The sequence below is a fragment of the Nilaparvata lugens genome, chromosome 2 (genome assembly GCF_014356525.2).
Source record: "Nilaparvata lugens isolate BPH chromosome 2, ASM1435652v1, whole genome shotgun sequence".
Taxonomy (NCBI): domain Eukaryota; kingdom Metazoa; phylum Arthropoda; class Insecta; order Hemiptera; family Delphacidae; genus Nilaparvata; species Nilaparvata lugens.
This window is the reverse complement of record NC_052505.1, coordinates 81,842,957-81,856,330: the sequence shown is the minus strand read 5'-3', so window position 1 is coordinate 81,856,330 and position 13,374 is coordinate 81,842,957. Positions and strand designations below refer to the sequence as shown.

At 29.4% G+C, this 13,374-nt stretch overlaps 2 protein-coding genes across 4 annotated transcripts in view; both read right to left on the bottom strand.

The window, feature by feature from the left end:
- LOC120350005 overlaps nucleotides 1-13,336 on the bottom strand; it is a 36,114-nt gene extending 22,778 nt beyond the window's left edge. Inside the window, exons 1-5 of one of the 3 annotated variants that reach the window (XM_039421919.1) lie at nucleotides 13,023-13,292; nucleotides 7,770-7,906; nucleotides 1,682-1,763; nucleotides 1,132-1,215; nucleotides 24-74 (exon numbers count right to left, since the gene is read on the bottom strand). In XM_039421919.1, the coding sequence (XP_039277853.1) occupies nucleotides 24-74; nucleotides 1,132-1,215; nucleotides 1,682-1,748 (202 nt within the window). In that variant the 5' untranslated portion in view covers nucleotides 1,749-1,763; nucleotides 7,770-7,906; nucleotides 13,023-13,292. Of the gene's footprint in view, nucleotides 1-23; nucleotides 75-1,131; nucleotides 1,216-1,681; nucleotides 1,764-7,769; nucleotides 7,907-10,641; nucleotides 10,699-13,022 lie in introns of those variants that run through there. The other 2 variants (XM_039421916.1, XM_039421917.1) reach the window with 2 other exon arrangements.
- The window catches only part of LOC111064454 (RYamide receptor-like), a 390,152-nt gene that overhangs the window by 284,504 nt on the left and 92,274 nt on the right, over nucleotides 1-13,374 (bottom strand). The window lies entirely within an intron of this gene.

The window sequence follows — 13,374 nt, the reverse complement described above, 5'->3', positions numbered from 1 at the left end:
AAATGGATAGCTGGGCCACCTACCTTCAATTTGACCAGGCATAAAATCGACCTCTGGCTTCTCTCCAGTTTCTCCTTTGAAATTTGTAATATTGCAGATTGATTATGCAACAAAAACAAATTATTCAAATTAGAAAAAAGTATTTTCTTATCAAAGATTTCATTATATTGGAACAAAAATTCATCAAAAAGTTAATTAGACCATCCTTCAAATAATATTATAAGATTGAAGGAAGATAATCTCCTCACTCATCAGGCTACCATCTTATTATTATATGGGTAGGCCTATCTACCATAATAATATCAATTGTCGTCAGTTCTATTAAGTATTAAGCTCAAATAAAATTTGAATCTGTGCTGGTCACAAAGTTCTAATTAGCTATATTGCATATGTTATTAGTCCAGAATGAAATTAAGACTAGAAATTGATAATGAATATTGCCATGTTACAACAAATAACAAAAACCATGCATTTCCCATATCCATAACATTTCAAAAGTTTACAAGATCCTCTAATCTTTATAGGCTAATATAATAAAGGAAAGAGCTTTAGAGGTTTGCTAGAAGTTTCAGAAATTAATATATCATTCACAATAATAATAATATCGAGTGACCTGGCTGGCTCAGGTTTGGTGTCAGAGTTTTCATCACAAGACATAGATTCATGAATCAATGAAGTGTGAAACTTATAAAAAATTCAGTAACAATTTATAATAATATAGCCTATACGGCAGAAAAATATTTATTCATGAGAATGATTATTGAACGATCTACTGTACTTAATAGAAAGATTGATTAAAACCCCAACGTTCTAATATTTGTAGATAATGATCCCATATTTTCTCCCATTATTATTACCTATCTATTTTCCCGGACATTTTATTATTTATCAAAATTTGGGAACAGAATAGTTTTGGGCTATGTCTGTTGTTCTATCCCCGATCATATTCATATGATTTATAATTGTATCAACAAATAAATAAATAATTTATTCATGATAACAATAAAAAGTGAGGCCTTTTAACTCACTAAAAATGTATCTTTTTTACTCAGTGTTGCTTAAAAGCAGCTTGCTTTTAAAATACTGTAATTATCACATTAGAGAATTTACAGTAGACTATAATACCCTCACCTTCAATTATTGCTTCAGTTGCATTTGAGAGATTTTCCTGTTCTGGTTCAGTGTCTTGTTCTCCATGGAAGTAATACACATTAACTGTCAAAAATGAACAAAACAGCTTATGAGTACGGTATCAGAAGAATGAATTTAAGAAAGTGTTGGATTGCAATTTTAAGGTGTCAACATGTTGAATCTACTTGTCTGAACATTAAAATACTCTGTAATGACGTTTCTCTCGTCGAATGAATTTTTGAACGTTATTGATATTCAAACGATGAAAATTGAATTTCTTCAATATATTAAATTCAATATGGTATTGAACAATTATTCAAAATCCCAACACGTTTATTATTCTAGAATATTTGTTTCTTCTTATAGGCTACACTGATCGTCATGGGGAACAATCCATGAAATATTTTTTCTTTGAGTTGAAACTAATTTATTGTACGGCTAAAACCTATTAATCCATTGTTATTCAATTATTCGTTAACTTTATTATTGTACATTTGATTCATTCTTGATGTGAACATATGTTTGTACAAGATGATGATGATCTACTTACCAAAATAAATGGTTACCCCAATTGCCAGAATTGTAAAAATTAGCAACAGGACATATCGTGGACTCATAATTTTGCTTGTTATCTGTGAATAAGAAATATATTTTTCAACAATCAATTGAGGTATTTCGTAGAATTATATAAATCAGAGCCTTAGAAATATGCTACATAGGAGTTATGCTCTCAGGATGTACCTATGTACCAAAAATGAAGTAGATTAATAATTTATTATGCTTCCTTTACAATCAATCTTATTTTAAGGTATTTCTGTAGGGTATAATTCAAGTTTAGACACAATTTAGGTTTATGCTCAGTTTCAGTTTAGGCAGAGTTTCACTATAGCCTTTAAAGTATACCGTAGTTTACTTTAATACCTATATGAACTGGAATGTCTTGTGTATAGCCTAGTATTGAACCCCATCTCTTATTCTTCATGAGTATTACACACTAAACAAAATTCCGTAATTCTATACAAGATCCTGGAAAACTACTGGTAGCCAGGTACTCAATATCACACATACTATAGCATACTGTAAGAGAGGCCTATCCCTGACTTGTTCTATTTGGAAAAATACAACCTTATAATATAAGCTTAAAACTGTTTATCTCATGTTCATCACTGTAATGGAGTTGACATGCTTATCTCACTGTTCATCATACTTGGAGTAGCCTATTTGGAAAAATATGTTAAATAAAAAAACATGAAATATACAATAATCTAAACTGATACATTTTTCCCAAGATTTTGGGTGGAAATTATCAGTTTTGTCAGTGGGAGAATTTCTCTGAAGGATGAAAAATTTTGTGTGTCCAAGTGACTATGTTGTGTGCCTTGAATGTTTTTGATTATTTATTAATAAGTTTTATAATTATTGGTAGGGACGCCGCATCGCGGCTCATCCAATCCGCCTGTATCCATTGAAGATCACCCCTTGTTATCAATGCTCGTCTGGATATGCAGGACTCTGTATGTCTCTTAAGGCTGTGCAAAGGCTGAAAATGAACTTTCTACTGGTGATATTTTTCAAACTTTTTCGATTCGTATATATCATTAAGCTATTAAAATGAATAAGTTTTCTCAGGAAAACATTTTTTCTGATCATTACTTTTTGAGATATGAGCGCCTGAAGTTTGAATTTTTGTGACAGAACATTTCAAATTCGGTAAGAATTCAGAGATGATGAGATTCATGAGATTCAGATGATGGATTCTTCATGGTATTGTTGATCTAGTAAATCAAAAATTTTCTGAAAATATCCCTTTTTTGTGGGTTATTTTTGGTAAATTGAATAACTATCTTAAAAATTGATATTTTCGGAAAACGTTTGTTTTACTAGATCAACAATACAATGAAGAATCTATCCTCTTAATCTCATGGATTTATCTCTTACCGAATTTGAAATGTTCTGTCCAAAAAATTTAAAATTTAGGCGCTCATATCTCAAAAAGTAATGATCAGAAAAAAATGTTTTCCAGGTAAAGCTTTTTCATTTTGATAGCCTAATGATTTACAAATCGAAAAACTTTTAAAAGTATCACAAGTAGAAAGTTCATTTTTAGCTTTTGCACACCCTTAAAATTTAATTGTTCAGTGCCGTATCATGCCATCAATACTAAATTTCATCCAACAGCATGTATATTTTTCAATACTATAGGATTTAAGGTGAATAGCATTATAAGTGCTGCTCTCCCCATTCTTAGAATAAATAAGCTTTTTTATTTTATATATTCAACCTTATACTTATTCTATTGTTTTATTATTTATTGTTATAATTTTCTACTGTTATTGTTATTATATTGCAGTTCACAGAACTCATTCCCCAAACCCAGACTTGTTGTCTTTGTGAGAATATTCACTAAGTTTATATTGTCTCTGCTGTTGTATTTTTTTATTCTGTGAATAAATATTATTTCATTTGATTTGAATTCATCTTTATTTGCAAAATGGAGGAACAATTATAAATGACTTTTTTGTCACAATGACATGGACTATATTATCCAGATATAAGTTATATAATTTTCATTTTTAGAGTGATCTATGATCTTCCATAGCAAGGCCTACAATCAATTCCCAGTATGACAAATTATTTATAATTGATAAATTCTTTTTTATAGTATATATTATTTCGAAAAATTCATTTTCTTGCAAACTGAGTGTTGAATCATTTTACAGAAGGTTCCTAAAACATTGGAACACAACTAAATCAAATAGGAAACGTATTTTGAAAAATTACAAATTACCTTCAGGAAATTATATTTTATTTGTTTTTTTGAGGTTTTATTATTATTTCTTTTTTGTTTTTTACTATTGCTCTAATTCTGTTTGTGTGATATTGCGAAAAGACTTATTCTTTTTTTTTTAGTTATCAAAATCAAGTGACTGTCTCGTTCATATTATTATTATGTACAATAACAATAGTGTAGAACTTTAACCACAGCTGTTAAGCTACTCAAGTTCTTTTCTTTTTTTTTTGCATCATGATACTGTTTCTTTATAATAATTGCATTGTGGAAATATTTGTATAATTATTATGTCAGTGTTGTGAATGAATTTCAATTTCAATTATCATATTTGCCGATTCTAATTGAATCCATAGAAATTTTTTTTCAGATATATACAAATTCATTACAATCTTTATGAGTAATAATTACTCATAAAATTATAATATTTTATAATTAAATAATAATATTTTAAAATTATTTCCAAATATTGTTACAATCTATTTTTATTATTATATCACATCTGTTTATCTATATCACCTTTAGTTTTCTCAAGTCATCCGCTGTTTATTTAAAAAAAATCATGGTTTTTGTCTTGTGTAGATAAACTTTCATATTATTATTAAACACCAAAAACCGTTTCAAAGCATGGAAAAGCTTTTTTTAGCATGATTACAAGAGAGGTTTTTTCAGATTACCTACTCTTAGATGACTTCATCAGTTTAGGAATTTAAGAGACAAGACAGCTCAGTAATAGAATAATTGCGAAAAAACTTCCGACTACAGTGGTTTGGGCTCAATCAAGATTCAAAATTATAACTTCTACACTCTTTAAGAAGTTCTCCCGACTGAATATTTTAAGAAAATAATCTTAAAAAATGTTATACTGACGTTATCCTTGCAAGTAGCACAGCTTTTTATCTATTTTCAAACTATATTTTACTACCTACTTTTAAATTTATGTTCAGGTACCTATTATCAATTAATAGGTAGGTACCTGAACCGGTATAATTTTTTTTTTATTTTTGACCTGTGTTTATCTGTTTGTATGATAATAGTCCTTCTAATGGTCATAATATTTTCTTATAAGTTGTTATTATTATCAATATTCCATTACAGACAATTATATAGATGCTGATTCCATAATTGTATCTCACAAAATTATCAAATATTATTTTGAATATGTATATATCTTAAAAATATCAAATTATTTTCAAAATCAATTCCAAAATTCCCTTCTATAGTTTATATTGCTCATACGCTATTATTAAGAATTTTGTTCAGATAATCCTCATAATGTGACTGACTGTAGCCTACCTTATAATTTTTTTTCTCAAATCATGTAAATAACAGTGACACTCATATTGAGCACATACTATAATTATTATAATGACATCAATTGATGATAGTTGATATATTGACAATGACATCATTAAATGATCATCAATTGGAAAGAACTCTCATTTCCACATAATAAATGTTGACACCAGTAAGCCATATTTCAATGACTCATAAAAAAATTTAATAAACTCAAGATTTGGAAATCAGAATACAAATGATCATTAAAACTCTCATAGAAAAAAAATCAAAATTTGTTTTTGAAGTCATTGATGGCTGATGCGCTTGTTAATATTAAACACGTGATGTTGAAGTATGATTTTTGATAGTTGGGCTGATCATAGTTTTTTATTCTAACAATTGAACTCTTCAACAATCTACACTGATTCATATAAAAATTAATGTCTATTATAGATTTCATACCATATTTGAGAATGAACTCTTCTACAATCTACACTGATTCATTTAAAAATTAATTTCAATTACACATTTCATACAATATTTGAGAATGAACTCTTCTACAATCTACACTGATTCATTTAAATATTAATGTCTATTATCATAGCAACCTCTAATACATGTAATGTATTAGAGGTGGCTATGCTATTATACATTTTATACAATATTTGAGAATGAACTCTTCTACAATCTACACTGATTCATTTAAAAATTAATGTCTATTATACATTTCTTACGATATTTGAGAATAATATTCCATTATATACATATTTTGACAATAAATTACAATATAGTTGTAAGAGTTATTGTCAATATTGTCTTCAAACTGTTCACATTATTATATCTAATCTTTTTACAGATTTTACATGAAGTCTAACAGTTTTGTGGAAAAACCATGTTCATCAATCCTAAATATTATAGAGTTTCATTGAAACTATGTTCAATCACGGGGAAGTTGAGAGAAAATGTTCAATAATTCATTCATAGGGATTTTTTGGCACAGTATTATTAGAGAATATCATTCTTACTGTACTAGGTATAGTGGTAGGCCTACCAAAGTAAAATTTTTCCGAGGCTTCCATTTTACATCACAGCCTACATCAATTTAACTGTTCCATTAAATTTCTCACAAACTCGCACTGTTCAATAATTTGAAAAGCTTCATGTAAAAGTTGTTATAAAAGCGTTTCGAATTCTTTGTCAGTATAATTTTGAATTATTTTAATAATTCAAATGATTTATTCAAATTGGTACTGTAGTTATATTAGTAGCAGTTATGAGAAAATATGTGGGTAGTTTCAAGCATAGAGAAACGAAAACTATTTATTGTGGATATTTCGTACATCTCTGTTTCAAGAGACCTACCCTAGTCAGCATTATTATAATTCATTTGAATTTTTTTGCTATTTTAGATTTTGAAAGTAAAATTCTGCAATATTCTGATGAAAATATATATTCTATGACTAATACTCTATAAAAAAGATTGAAAACTGGTTTAAGATACATACAACAAAATCTTGATTCAGGGATTAAGAATTTAGAACTCAGAATTCCTTCAATAACAGTATAGGATTTATAATGCTCAAAAGAAGAAGGTGATAGCATTTAAGAATCAAAGAATTAATGTTGAGAAAAACGAATTTCTTTATTGGGAATAATTTTTGATTCTGATATTTCATTCAAATCACACAACGATCCACTAAAAAGAAACGAGAAAATCACTTTATAAGTGGTCTAGAATAAAAGTAGCTATTGGCATTAGAAGAGAGATTACTGTGCAATGATGCAAAAAGTACTTTATACTATATGGAGTCTCAATATACAGCATAGCACTAAAGTATATGGAACAACCATTACAATGTTGTAAAAATAGTACCTAATAAGAACTCTCTTAAATCGATCGTCAGGTATTGGGAATATGACAGCAGAGAGGGCCCAGCCAATTATACAGATTTGACAGGGAATTATATCAAAACCAATTGATAGAGTTATAAAATGAACTATGGATTGAAACATAGAACTCATAGACATCAAAGATTCAACAATATGCCTAACCATTGCAAAAGAGCTCCAGAATGCAGAATTCCATATCTTTTGAACGCATTGCCTCATTGCATAACTTACAAAGAAATATTGAAATTTAAACAGATTTGAAATTATTATAGGCTATTTGACAATAAATGACTGAGAGGTAGTGTTGAATTTCAGAGAAAATAAGCAAACTCACATAAAATAGTTTAGTTTTAGCAGAGACAAGAAATATACCGTAGCTCTTATCCTTTATCTATGATTTTAGGCAGGCAATCATCTAATAAGAATACTGTAAAATGATGGATTTATTACATTGTGGTTTGAGTTATTATTATTATTATTATTATCATTTCATGAATTTTGCACTTAGCTTTGTTAGTAATATATTACAGGTAAGTAAATTAGAATGTATTTTTTCTAATATCTCTCAAGTAGCTAATAGCTGGAGGGATTTCAAAATATATGTAGGCCTATACTGTTTCTATTGAAATAGTATTTTGAATAAAATTAATGAAAAATTAAATTGAATTAAATTCAAGCTTACTGTATCTTGGTGACTGAATGCAGCACAGTCCAATGAATAACAATAACACAAACAACTCCAATAGAATAGCACTACTATTGTAGCAGTTCTCACTCTCGTTGAAAACTCTTTCACTGGTTATTTATTAACATACTTTGCTGCAACAAATAATGCGAACAATGTTCTACCCGACTGCTTTAGACAACGTACTGAGAGAAAACAATACTTTAATTTTAACCAACTCACTTATGACCTTCGTCATAAGACAAAATTTATGCAAAACGGAGTGAGAGGCATTATGCATCAGCATACCCTGACAAGATGCTGTACCTACTTGAGCCTCCCATAAACCCAAATGTTGTTGCGCTAATGCTTCTTGATTTTTTAATTTTCAAATGAATATTTGTTACACCACATGATACAATCATTATTTAATCATAGGGTTATAATTGATTTTTTCCAATAATCATCTCCCTTTTTAATGTTATATGAACTTAGGAAAGAAATATCACAAGGTATCCTTAGTTTTTCTCTCCCGATCTGTCCTTCTTTGTAGAAATAGAATAAAATGATTTTGGAACTTGAAAATGATCTCAATTTCCAATGTTATATGAACTTGGGAAGGAAATATCACAAGGTATCCTTAGTTTTTCTCTCCCGACCTGTCCTTCTTTGTAAAAATAGAATAAATTGATTTTGGAACTTAAAAATGATGGTACTTTTAATTTTTCCCTTAAATGTTAATATATAATACAGTATGTATTATAGCTATGTAGTTATGAGTATAACCTATCGAAATTGTCTTATCTATTTTCATCTTGTTTTTGTATTGGTTAATGTCAATTTTCAACTCATAAATAAATGTAGTACAGCAATAAAGAATAAATAAATGAAATAAATACAAGCTCAAAAACTTTTCTCATGAATTATGGATTAAGAGTAAGGATGAAATTTATGATTTTATATAGTTACATGAAAGTGATCATTTCCTTTCGAAATGATTCTCAAATTTGTTCATCCAACGAGATGAAATGATATTAAACATGAACAGCGATGAGGAGACACGACATTATAGAGTTCTATGAAATTAATGTGTGGAGCCTATTTCCATAATTGATATGAATTGATAATAATACTATCAGCACTGATAAGTACTGCTATAACAACATCACAAAGGTTTCTCTCATTTAAACGATTTTTTGTGGAATGAGCAGGCTTAATATACCATTTCTAGATTGAGGGGAAACTATTTTATCCATGATGATTTTCTCACAATTTAATCAATAATCACTTGCGTACGATATTCCAAATCTTCTTTGGAGAAGAATGATTCAATATAGTAGGAGAAATAAGAATTCAAAAACTTTCACGGTACCTATCTTACAAGTTAAATTGAAAATTGATGGGTTTGTCGTGTGATATTATACTTCGAAAAATTTAGATAAAATGTCTATGCCACAATAATTTATTATAATAGATGATGACTACTGAGCAAATTGAGAACCAGGGTATATTATTGAATAATGATAATTATTTACTAATGATAATAGATTGTTCAGATAGGCTTAAGATTTTTGGAATTGTAAGTATAGCCTTCAAAAAAATTAATCATCTTGTGTTCAATAAATAACTAATTTAATGTAGATTGCCGATCAATATCATGGATCATGGGTATTGTTACAATTGATTTCTTATTGCCAACAACTGTTGTTACAATTCCACTGATTTGATTCATATTTCTACTGATCATTATTATATTTGAAAAGTTGTTTCATATCAATTTCATAAAATGAACCAATAATGGGTAGAACGTAGAGGTGAGACTTGGAGTAAGTTTTTGAAGCTTAACTTAAATCTTATACTCATGATGTGGTGCTGACTTGTTTTTCTGTCTATACACATGGATATTTTCTATGTATAATTGATCATTTTTCTATACACACTCTCCTTTGCATTGTGAAAAGTTTCCAGTAATCTTTTGAAGCATCCCACATGGTACTAATTTGATTTATCGATCTGCATTAAAAGTACATTGAGTGAAGCAATAGCTATGACAATAATTTTGAGTCGTTCCTTATTATAAAATGCTTTAGAAGCGTGAGTACAACTTAACTTTATACAACATTTCCGTGGAGGAGTATAGAAGAACTGTAGGAATTTTATTTTTTATGGATGGTGTTTCTTGTTCATAATAACTTAGATGTTTCAATATTTTCCTATTATTTTTATCTACTTAATGGCGACACATTATGCTTCACTGAGAGAATGGAAAATTTGGATTATTAGACTAGCAAAACAATGAGTTAATCATATTTGAAATCATGATAAATACCATTTTAGATTCTACCTTCCTGATAAACGAAGGAGTTGGAATTTATAAATATTATTTCCATCAGTAAGTTGGAATTTGGTTGAAATTGGTTTAATTGGAATAAAGTTATTCTTATCCATGTTGAATTAGCCTATAGATATTGATTCATCAAGCATGGATAATCTAAATCTTATACACTATTAAAAGTATTCAATTATTATAGAAAATAGCTAATACACTTGAAATATGTCTTTTGAATTATAAACGCGACTAAGTATCAAAATTTATGTCATTCTCAAGTGTTTTTTTTTTTGTTTTAATAAAAAAGTAAGAAAATGACGAAACTAGTCGTGTGTAATTTAAAATAAATATTGCAAGGGTAACTTACTAAATATTTTCTATAATTGAACAATCAAGTACAGTAGCTATATTAAAATAATCCATCAGGAATAAACCATGTATTCAGCAGAGAATACTTGAACGGTATTACAAACTAGAATAACAAAATGTGATGGTTTGAATAGATGAAGATGGTTCTAATTGTACAAATAATAATGTTTCTAATATTCAAATGTTACTCACGTGATACATCGCACGGTGTATATTAGCCAAATATAGATCATCAATTAAAAAAATTCCAACCAGTGTTCGGCACTAAAGTTTTTCAACTTATGCTGAACTGAACATTTGTAAACAGCATGGATTCAGTCTGTTCTACTGAAACTTAGCCGTTCGTTTGGAGCATTGAAGAAACCAGGCGATAAGATTTCAATGTCATTCATCGTTGAAAAACAATGGGGGAAGCCAAAAACAATTTTCTATGCAAATTATGTAGTTAAAATACTAGTATAGAATTTGAAGTCATTGAAATATTTCTTTCGTGACAATCTTTCAAATTAGCAGTGAATTACTAAAATTCAACTCTTCCTGGATTTGAATTTTGATCAGCGATCAAATGGATTGATTGATATGATAATCACCAAAATGAATATTGCCTATAAAAATTGTTTTAAATAGAAAATAGAAAACTTATCAATCATTCCACAATTTCTTCTCCATACTTTTCAATAATGTTCAGGCCCTACACTCTCTTGATTCAATAGGCTAAATTAGCCAGAAAAAATGTATTGAAATTCAACTGCATAAAACTACTCTTTAATGTCACATGTGGTACAAATCACGGTATATAGAAGAAGATATATTTTCATCTAAATACCGTGGTACAAATAGTACCAAACAGTAAAGATATCGTGATATCAAGGAATACTTTGATTATTTGTATAATATACATGATATTATGATACCTTGATTATTTGTTTCTGCCAAAGTAGGCCTACTGACTATAAAACCTCATACATCCAACACATTTCATAAATTACACATTTTTTATGTTTGGAATTTGTTTGGAATTCTCAATGCCGTATTTATATTGAGAGATGAACTAACTCCAAAATAGAAGCCATGATAGTTGATTGATTATTTAAGTAATTCCATAATTTCAAAAAAATATCATTAATCATCGAAAATAATAGAAGACATAAAAAAATTGTTGAGTTTGAATTTCAAGAAACATTTCGAAGATGATTATATGAATTTCAAAAGTCACATTTGAAAAAATTGAAAGTCACATTTAACCAAATCTCCATTTTATCAGTCTGAGAGCTCCAGATTCCTGTCTGAGATCGATGAACGAGCAACAAAGGCATGACAACTTGCTGCTAGCTTTTCCCATTCATAGAACGACAACTTTTGAGAGATCATTCACTGTCACGGGTTGTAGGCTGTGGTATGATCTTCCTGCTTCAGTCCGGGCCATTGATGGGCGTGCTCGCTTTGGGGTGGAGGTCAAGCGGATTTTTTTGGCGGATCTACGGGGTAGCGTGTGGTTGGCTCTTGGGACTGGTCTCGTGGGCTGTGTGAATGGTGTGTGAATGATTATATTTATAATTCCTTTTTTTACTATTGTTTCTTGAATTATATAATTGATTTTTCAGTCTAAATTCAGATAGACTGTTTTGTTCCAACTATGTTTCGGATGGACACGTTAAGCCGTCGGTCCCGGCTGCCTAAAAAGCAGTCGTTAGGTCATGTCAGAGGCCCTGAAATTGATCAGCTGCGACCTGAAAACTCTGACACCAGACCTGAGCCAGCCAGGTCACTCGATATTATTATTATTATTATTATCCAACTATGTTTCTATTTTGTAGCAATATTATTTAATGTATTTTTATTTATATATTAAGTTACACTGTATTATTTATTCAATTGCATTTGTTATGTTGAGGTTGAGTGGTAGACTTAAAAGTCCTAACTCCACCTAATAAAGAATTTTTTCATTTCATTTTCATTTCAAGTATTACCTATGTATTGAAGCAAACATTACAGGCCCTTACATGCAATATTATACCTTGTATTCATGATATATCTCATAGTATAACACATGGACCTATATAAATCATAATCTGTGATAGATTATAGATTTTGTGTATGATCTAGGCCTATGTGAGGTTGCATGAAATAATAATTGATAATGCTTGAACATTCGGCATCATGTAGTGATAATAATTTATGAAAAATGTGGCTTCAATTGAAGTAATTTTCTTTTAATAATAATTAAAGTAAAGCTTCAATTGATAATAATTTATTATTGAATATTTCCCAACTTTTTTCTAAATCAATACTGGCCTGTAAAAATCAGTTTACTGTCAGTACTGACCAATTTGAGGTGATGAGTATTGATTATGTTTGGCCTATTTGCATCAGAGTCTTAAAAGTAGCATACATATAACCAGAGCTCATACACAGTTAAATATACTCGATATGGTTTATTAGTTTTGATGAAGACAATAATTAATTACAGAAAATGCTTGAGATTCGGCATATGAATGTTGCTCTCAAGTCACTTCGCACATGCACGTTTGTTCTCAATGCATCGATAACAAATTGTGAATTCGTGACTGTACCTTATTTTTCTCTGAGAGGCAAAACGTTGTCGCTTGTGTTTTGTTATGTGGCATCCTATCACCAACTGCTATCATACATTATTCAGAGCACCGATTATTGTTTCACACTCTCACTACAGCTGCTCTAGGAACAGCATTGATGAAGCTCGTAGATCGAACAATCTAGTGATATATGCCCGTTTCTTGAAAATTCACAAAAATGTCGCGAATATTGCGCGATGTGATACAGACTTCCACATTAACTCTGTCAATGATCGTTTCAGTTACCGATTCAATGAGCCAGCTGTCAAAAAACAAACAATCGTTATGATAATAATAGTGGCCTACAAAGAATAGAGAGACTGCATCCAGC